Genomic DNA, 9376 nt, shown 5'->3' on the forward strand with positions numbered 1-9376 from the left:
GCCGTTTCTTGAACGTACCTTTTAAAATTTAGATTGCCAGGTCATTGACCGTTTGCGTAACGCTGTTCCCCGTCACACAGCGCAGGGGTGTCGCAACGGGCGAAAGTGGCCGCTTCGCCTGTTCGAGAAAGCAGCGCCAGCACGATTATCCCGCGATTGGTGTAACGAGTTCGCTTTCTTTTTGAAATACTTGTGAAAGCTTCGACCCGCGCCTTCTTATTTCTTCCTTTTTCTTTTTTTTTTTGTTTTTTTTTCTTTTTCTTTTCTTTTTATTCCTTTCTTTCTTTCATCCTTTCTAAGACGGTCGATAAAATAAGTCACAACTCGCGATACGACAAAGTACCTACGAGGTCGTTGACCCCAAGTACGATTCGAGCCAATTTAGATTAAGACCCCCTTCGGAGGAGTTCGAAAATAGAAACAGGCTTCAAATAGAAATATCTCTGTCTAGAGAGAGAATATTCGAGATCGTCGAATATAATACTCTTATATTATTAATAATAATTAATAATGTTATCGTCGAGTTATAATAATTATCAATGTTAATCGAATAGAAACGCTTTTTTAGAAAAAAAAAAGAAAGAAAGAAAAAAAAAAGAAAGCAAAAAAATCTGATCGAAATTTTTTCATTCGTACTTTAATAACACGTACGATAAGAGGGAACGTAGAAGGCAAAGCTCTCGGGGTCAATAATCTCTCGCGTAGCTCAGCTCGCGGCTAAGTCGAGTCCGTAGAAAGAGTACCGCTACGTGCCGCTACATCCCCGGTGACCCTCGCGGCTCCCCCACCATTCTAACGCTATCTCTTCCGTCGCACGGAACGGAGCCTCCCACTCCTCGCGCGGTGACGAACGCAGCGAGAGTGCGCGCTCCCTCGACGCGTAGCGTCGTGTGGCGCTAAACGTCGTGCGGAGACCTCGCGAACTTTGGCTACTCCCACCACCGACCCGGCTACTCCCACTTCTCGCACAACTCACCTGCCCGGCGGTGGCGCATGCTCGCGACGTTGGCCGAAGACTCATTCCGCGAGCGGACGTCGCCGTGGTTATTTCGTTTGTAATAGATTTACGATTATCGATATGTTGCGAATGCAAATACACGTTCTCGTTATATTTTCCAAGGTGAAGATCCTTCGACGAATCGATGTGACATAAAGAAATCATATATCTATATATATATATATTATATATATATATCTATATATATATATATATTATTATTAATTATTATTATCTTTAACTCGAAAGAATATAAAAATAAAAGTTCTCATTAAATCGATAACTTCGATCGTTTATTTACGTTAGAGAAAGAAAACTCGTGTATATACGACTTATACAACTTTGTTTTCCTCTTTATGATTTTGTTGTCGTTTTATCTCTCTCTTTCTATCGTGTATCTAACAAGTCTATCCTTAGATCAAGGACGTCTTTCTCTCTCTCTTTCTCTCTCTCTCTCTCTCTCTCTCTCTCTCTCTCTCTCTCTCTCTCTCTCTCTCTCTCTCTCTCTCTCTCTCTCTCTCTCTCTCTCTCTCTCCCCTTTCGCTTCTCTAAGCGCAGGCGTTCGTTCGTTCGTTCGTTCGACCGACCGACCGACCGACCGACCGACCGACCGACCGCCCGTTCACCCGCCGCACGTCCTCTCGTGTTGACCGCTACGCTCAACGAGTACGTTCGCTGCTATATAGGCTATATAGGTCGGCGGTACGCCTCGTGCGGCTGTCGCTGAAAGCAAGTTCAAGGCCAAAGGCTCGGCAAAGGCCACAATCGCGTCGGCGGTGCCGCGATAGTGGTGGGGCGTCTTTGATGGCTGAATAAGTGGTGGGGCTGTTGAACGCAAGTCGCGGAACATCACTCAGTCGGCGGTGATGCTGTCTCGCGTTTGCACGCGTCGTTCCGTCCCGCTCGGGTCTTGAAGAGCAACATAAGTAGCGGACGTATTCGAGAAACGGCGTGCGTCGTGTGTCCCGCCAACCGAGCGCTACTTTCTTATTTTTTTTTTTTCCTTGATCCTCCGGAGTGACTTGTCACCGTTCACGAGTCAGCCTAGATCGAAGATCGAGGAATAAATCTAAGACGCTAAAACTTTCCAACGTTTTCCGTCGTAACGAACAACCATAACAAATCGGTCGACGAACCACAACGATTGGATCTTATTATATTCTGTGTGTCGCCGGAAGTGTCTATTATCTTTCTCGGAAATTAATCGAAAGCGACTAATACCAAAGAAGATCAACGATATTTGTTTTCTTTTTTTTTTTTTTTTTACACGCGTTTCCCTCGACCGTCATGGGAGACGAGTTACCTATTCTCAAAGGAATCCTCAATGGAGTCGTGGATTATCATAATGCACGTAGGTTGCTCGATGAATTTCTTTCTCTCTCTCTCTCTCTCTCTCTCTCTCTCTCTCTGTTTTTTACCGCTCTCGTATCCTCCGTCAAAAAATTCTACATCGAGGTCGCTTTACTTTCTAACCGAAGATTCGTACCGTGCTAACTTTCGTCTCAGTGCGAGAAAGTCGTGCGCTTTCACCCTTCGCGAAGCAAAGTCTTTCTTTTCCTTTTGTTTTTTCTTTCTCTTTTTTCCTTTTTTTATTTCTTTTTTTCTTTCTGTTTTTTTTTTCTCCTCTTTCTCTCCTCACGGGAAAAAGAGGGCCGAAATGACGGTCGACCGTCGACGTATCAACCGATTAGCAACTCGCGTCACGCGAGCATCGATATGTGCACGTCGAGGAAGGTCGACCGCGTGAATCATTCTCGTCCATCGATCGCATTGACAGTGTTTAACGGCTATTCTCTCTCTCTCTCTCTCTCTCTCTGTCTCTCTCTTTCTCTCTCTCTATGTTTTTCCTCTCTGATTGACCTTTACACACAAGTTTAATTCTTGGTGCTTCCGCTTTCGGTTACAGCGGTGCGATTCGGCCGCGTGCCCAAGCGCGAGAAGGCCAGGATTTTGGCTGCCATGCAGCAAAGCTCTCACAGTCGCTCTCAGGAGAAGGCAGTAGCGGCCGAGCTGGAAGACGAGCAGCGTTTACTCGCGACCGTCGTCCGGGCTCATCTCGACACATGCGACTTTACCAGGGACAAGGTCGCGCCCGTTCTCGCGAGAGCACGAGAAACACCGAACTACACGGCCTGTCCACCGACCTTGGTAAGAATTAATTTTACAATACAATTTGAAGGTAATACACGGATAGTACGAAATAATACGTGAAGGTTACAACGTTCGAAGGTGCTCGCCGTTTCTATGAAATTTCAAACTGTTAAACGTGCTTTAATATTATAACGAATCCTTTATCATCTCCTTCGATCAGATCTATGCGGAAATGTTGATCGTCCGGGGACCGGTCGTCCTCGAAAACTCGCGGAGGAATAAGCGCCGTGCTTTAATCGTTGCGCACGGCACGGAGGACGACCGGTCACGATTTGCTTTCTCGATTAATCTCGTCCTCTGACCTAGCACGTTTGTTTTACTTTATGTCGACAGGCATGTCCGCTGAATCCGAATCCGCAACCATTGACCGGCCAGCAAGAATTGCTTCAGGATTTCTCCAAAAGGTTCTCGCCGGCGATTCGTGGCGTGGTAGAGTTCGCCAAGCGCATCCCTGGATTCAGCCTGCTGGCTCAGGATGACCAGGTCACACTTTTGAAAGCCGGCGTCTTCGAGGTCTTACTCGTTAGGCTGGCCTGCATGTTCGACGCTCAAACGAATAGCATGATATGCTTGAACGGACAGGTGTTAAAGCGCGAATCCATCCACAACAGCAGCAACGCGAGATTCCTCATGGACTCGATGTTCGATTTCGCCGAAAGGGTCAACTCTCTGCGGCTGTCAGACGCCGAGCTCGGGCTCTTCTGCTCGGTGGTCGTAATCGCCGCGGACAGACCGGGACTACGCAATACCGAACTCGTCGAACGTATGCACAACAAGTTGCGCAACGCTCTGCAAACGGTACTCGCTCAGAGCCATCCCCAACATCCGGATATTTTGAGGGAATTGTTGAAAAAGATACCGGATCTTAGAACGCTTAACACTTTGCACTCGGAGAAGCTTCTCGCGTTTAAGATGACCGAACAACAACAGCAACTCCAAGCACAGCAGCAGCAGCAGACGCAACATGTAATAGCGACGAATCAACAGCAACAGCAGCAACAACAGCAGCAGCAGCAGCAGCAGCAGCAACAACAACAGCAAGCACAATCGGGGCAACAACAGCAAGCTCAGCAACATTGGCCGATGGAAGAGGAACCTCCGGCTTCTTGGGGCTCGGCCTCGGACGTCACACTCGACGAGGCCGTCAAGAGTCCACTCGGTAGCGTCTCGAGTACCGAGAGCACGTGCAGCGGCGAGGTAGCCTCCCTGACGGAGTACCATCACGTTGCGGCGGCACCAAGCGGACACCACGCGTCGAGCGCACCTCTTCTCGCTGCTACGTTAGCCGGCGGTCTCTGTCCGCACCGTAGACGCGCCAATTCCGGCAGCACGAGCTCCGGCGAGGACGAACTTCATCGCGGAAGCTTGAGCAAAACGCCTCAGCCGCCACACTGTCCGCGTTTCCGCAAATTGGATTCGCCGAGCGACAGTGGCATCGAATCTGGTACCGAAAAGGCCGATAAGCCAGCGAGTAGCAGCGCCAGTAGCGCACCCACCTCGGTTTGCTCGAGTCCACGCTCCGAGGACAAAGAAGTTGAGGACATGCCGGTACTGAAGCGCGTCTTACAAGCGCCACCGCTCTACGACACGAACTCGTTAATGGACGAGGCATATAAGCCGCACAAGAAGTTCCGTGCTCTCCGGCAAAAGGACAGTGCCGAAGCCGAGCCAGCGGTGGTTGTCCAACACGCTCAATCTCAGTTACATCTCCACTTGACCTCCCCGCCGGCACGAAGTCCTTCGAATCCGACGACTCAGGCAACCTGCCCGCAAACCGCGAGTCTTCTTAGCAGCACCCACTCGACCCTAGCGAGAAGTCTGATGGAGGGACCTAGGATGACGGCGGAGCAGTTAAAACGTACCGACATTATTCACAATTATATAATGCGAGGGGAGGCGAGTCCGAGGTCACCCCCGGCTGTTTCGCCATCTCCAGCGGAACAATGCGCCTCAACGACCACGGTCACCACGCGCTCGTCTCAAGGATCTCAGGGTCTGCTGCAATGCGCCACCTCCAGCTACTCGAGCACCTCCTCCTCCTCCAGGTGGCCGGCCACCTCGGTCATCACCACGACCACCGGTGCACGGCAGCAACAACAACAACAACAACAACAACAACAGCAGCAACAGCAACAGCAGCAACAACATCAACACCATCAACAGCAGTCTTCCTCGGATTACCTCGTAGTCGGGAACTCACCCGCCTCCTCGCCAAGATACCTCTCGGCTGCGGCATCGAGTAGTACAAGCACGAGTCCGAGGCCAACCTCGAGCACGGCCACTCTTGTCCTCTCTGGTTGTCCCACTAACATGATGGAGCTCCAAGTCGACATTGCCGACAGTCAGCAACCTCTAAACCTCTCGAAGAAGTCACCGTCCCCATCGCCGAGGCCGCTCGTTGGCCCCTGCAAGGCTCTCTCCCTCGAAGCGTAGTGCTCTTGCCGCGAGACGGAGATCTCTTTCGTGACTCGAAGAATCATGTGTGTGCGTGTGTACTCTATTGCTACTATTACTACACTACTACTACTACTACTATTACTACTACTACACTACTACTACTACTATAACTACTACTACTACTACTACTACTACTACTACTACCCACCTTGCGCAAAGAGTGTCGTTACGTACATGTATATGTATTTTACCGTCCGTGCGACGGCACACAGAGGAGAATCGAGCGTCCCGAGAGGATCAGAAGCAGAAGGAGAAGAAACAGGAGGAGGAGGAGGAGGAGGAGGAGGAGGAGGAGGTGGAGAAAGAGCTGCAGGAGGAGGAGGATGACAAAGTGCCAGGACACTCCGAGCGCGTGACAAACCAAATAATTTATTAATTTAAAATATTTTATCGATAATCCGCGCCTAAAGTCGATAAGACGCGCGGTAAGAAGTATAAGGAGGACAAAGCTATGATACGAGAGGACCACATCTCCCTGACATATATAGAGAAACAGGAAGAGAGAGAAAAAGAGCTAAGGAGGAGGAGGAGGAGGAGGAGAAGAAGGAGGAGTAAGAAGAACAGGAGGAGAAAGAATAGAAGGAGGAAAAGGAGGAGAATGGAACGTTTCAATGTCTATGAGTTTCTTTCGTTTCTTTTCTTCTTTCCGAGAGTGCGTATACGTGCACCTAAGGAAACGCGCTAAACTCGATCGAATTGGACGTTCATGCGCGCGCACGCAAATTTCGATCGACGTTTAAGAGCGCGGGATTCCAATAGTTGCACGATGCCGGATATAACAGAGAGTTTGAGAGGGACGAACAAAAAAAAATAATAATAATAATGATAATAATAATAATAATAATAATAATAATAATAATAATAATAATAATAATAATAATAAAAGAAAGAAAGAGAGCAAAAGAAAAAGGAAAAGAAAAAAAAAGATGAAGAAGTAATAAAGAAAAAGAATAACCTATCGTTATCTCGCTATCAACCTATCTCGACCTATCTGTTTCTAGGCGAAACTAGAGGATAGACCGTGCTGCACCCCGTAAAGAAAAAAGAATTGAATGTTTACAGAAGATAAAAGCAAAAAGAAAAAAAAAATTAATAATCTATTACATGTGATAATCATGGAAATCGCGCATCCTGTACAGTCTCCACCTCATTCATTGATCATCTACTCTACTATAATTATTGAATATTATTAAAAGTAATTAATTATTATTGTAATATCTCTGTAAGGTATAATAATCGTAAAAGTTATCATCTCGTGTACGTGTGAAGTATATATAGATAAAAAGGGTGAATCATAGAATGAGAGAAGTATAGTGGTTTTTTTTTTGTGTGCGTCTGTATGATTGAGAGAGAGAGAGAGAGAGAGAGAGAGAGAGAGAGAGAGAGAGAGAGAGAGAGAGAGAAAGAAAACGCGTGCTTGTGGAAGCGAGTCGGGGCAATCGAAGTTTCTTCTGATCGAGAGAGAGAGAGAGAGAGAGAGAGAGAGAGAGAGAGAGAGAGAGAGAAAAGAGAGAGCGAGAGAGAGCGAGAGAGCGAGCGAGAAAGATAGAGAAGAAAGATATAGAAATAGAAATAGCGGCGATCTTTCGATTAATCGAGAGGGAAAACGCTAGATTCGATTTAAAGATTTAAGATGATTTTGTTATGAGACTGACCGGCCCGCCGCGGCCTCCAGTTTGCAATTACCGTACCTTTATACCGCGTGTCGTTTATCCCACGTACGAACGGGAGAATCGACGCGACGTTAATTATAATCCTCTAATCGCGTCGTGTAGCGAGATACAATAGATATCGTAGTAGGTGCCGCTTTCGAACGCGGCGAACACATATTACGTGTTTCGTGTGGCTGCATTGAAAGAGAAGAGAGAGAGAGAGAGTGCAAGGGTGATTACGTATATATACATCCGTATGTGTTGCGCGTGTGGCAAGGAAAGAGAGAGAGAGAGAGAGAGAGAGAGAGAGAGAGAGAGATACGTAGCGTTGTGAGGAAAAGACAAGGACGACGAGATGATTGTAGACGAAATAGATCGAAGGAGAAAGATTTGTTTTTTTTTCCCCCGTAGGATCGAAGTACGATCATTGAAAAATAAAAGGCATGAGAAATTTAAAGAGTGTTAGGGATAGATGTACGTACGGATGGATGGACGAACAAACAGTGAGAGAGAGAGAGAGCGAGAGAGAGAGAGAGAGAGAGAGAGAGAGAGAGAGAGAGAGAGAGAGAGAGAGAGAGCTCCGAGATATAGTATCGGCAAACGTTTTGTAAATAGTAGAATCGTAAGGCTGAGTCCTAGTTGGCGCGAATGTGCGAAAAAGTTTTTCGTTGCTTTACGGATAATGCGTGAAAGAGGATAAAATGATAGAGATAGACGCGGCGGGCCGCCGCCGACGTGTTGTTGAGACGCCCGCCCCGCCCCCTTGACCCCCGGCATATTCAAGAGCGAACATACGGTACAGACACACATTAGAAAACACACAGGGAGATCATATACCATGTAACACACGGATATCATAGGAACATACGATAATACCGCAAAACTCACACACACATACACACATACACATACACATACACATACACATGAATATATACGTAAACACAGGACACGCGCGCACGCACGCTCGAGAATACAATAATTCTTCAATACACGCTGAATTACGTGCTAGAAAAGACATTAAAAAAGAGAGAGAGCGAGAGAGAGCGAGAGAGAGAGAGAGAGAGAGAGAGAATAAAGAAATAAATAAATAAATAAATAAATAAATAAACACAATTAAATAGCAGTTCGCCTGAAGTCTCGCGATCCCACAAAACAAAAAGAAGAAAAATGGAAAAGAAACTGGAGAAGAATTTCGCGGGATAGCGAAAAATCTATGAGGAAGCAGGAAACCTTTCCCCGACGAAAGAAAAAAAAAAAAGAAAAGCCGCTTTTGCAAATCCCTTCGAAGCACACACACATACACACACACACACACACACAACAAATACGAAACAACACATACACGTACATCCGATATCATCGTCTCTCCTTGTCGCACGGCGTACAGTATCGTAATACCGTACACCGGCTGTTTAAAGGCCTGTATTTATTATATATTCCAGAATGAGAAATCCTATTTCCTCGGCAAAAGAAAATGAGAGACAATTAATTAATTAATTTAATTAATTACTTAATTAATTAGCTTCTCGTCCGTGTGACACGCGTAGCGATCCATCCCCTCTCGTAGAAATCCTTCGTTCCACTTGCTTCTTCACCACACGCTACCCACTCCACTATACTACTACTACTACTACTACTACTACTACTATTACTACTACTATCACTACCATTATCATTACCACTATCACTACAGCTACTACTTTCTCCGTATCCCTATCCGTAATCCCGATTTTCCCGAAACGGCTTCTATCCTCGATACTACAAAACTACACGAGCAGACAAACACAATCACGCAGATTCGAACACACAGAAAAACACAGAAACACATACACACGCGCGTACTTCTTGTCTTGTCACAATACTCCCCTCCTTCGTCCTCTCCCCCCATCCACCGATTCATTCCTTATCATCGTCGATCCCTTTCTTTTTCCCCCAGCCGCTGTCGCAATCGCCGCCGCCGTCAGAGAAAAACCTATATCACCCTGTCCCTTCTTCATTATCCCCGTCTCAAAAATAAAATCCTCTCCCACCGTATTCCCTCTCCCGCCCTTTCGACACATCCCACCCCCACTCCACCAACCCTCGGACAAACTAGCGTTGATATTCGTAATACTTG

At 46.7% G+C, this 9376-nt stretch overlaps 1 protein-coding gene across 4 annotated transcripts in view; it reads left to right on the forward strand.

Moving 5' to 3' along the window:
* E75 (ecdysone-induced protein 75) overlaps positions 1-9029 on the forward strand; it is a 152225-nt gene extending 143196 nt beyond the window's left edge. For all 4 annotated transcript variants that reach the window (XM_035881322.2, XM_035881318.2, XM_035881321.2 and 1 more), the window contains exons 4-5: positions 2904-3145; positions 3482-9029. In XM_035881322.2, the coding sequence (XP_035737215.2) occupies positions 2904-3145; positions 3482-5581 (2342 nt within the window). In that variant the 3' untranslated portion in view covers positions 5582-9029. The remainder of the gene's footprint in view (positions 1-2903; positions 3146-3481) is intronic.
* The last annotated feature ends 347 nt before the right edge of the window (positions 9030-9376 follow it).

Source organism: Vespa mandarinia, chromosome 20 (assembly GCF_050613455.1).
Source record: "Vespa mandarinia isolate Hongniang chromosome 20, ASM5061345v1, whole genome shotgun sequence".
Classification (NCBI taxonomy): domain Eukaryota; kingdom Metazoa; phylum Arthropoda; class Insecta; order Hymenoptera; family Vespidae; genus Vespa; species Vespa mandarinia.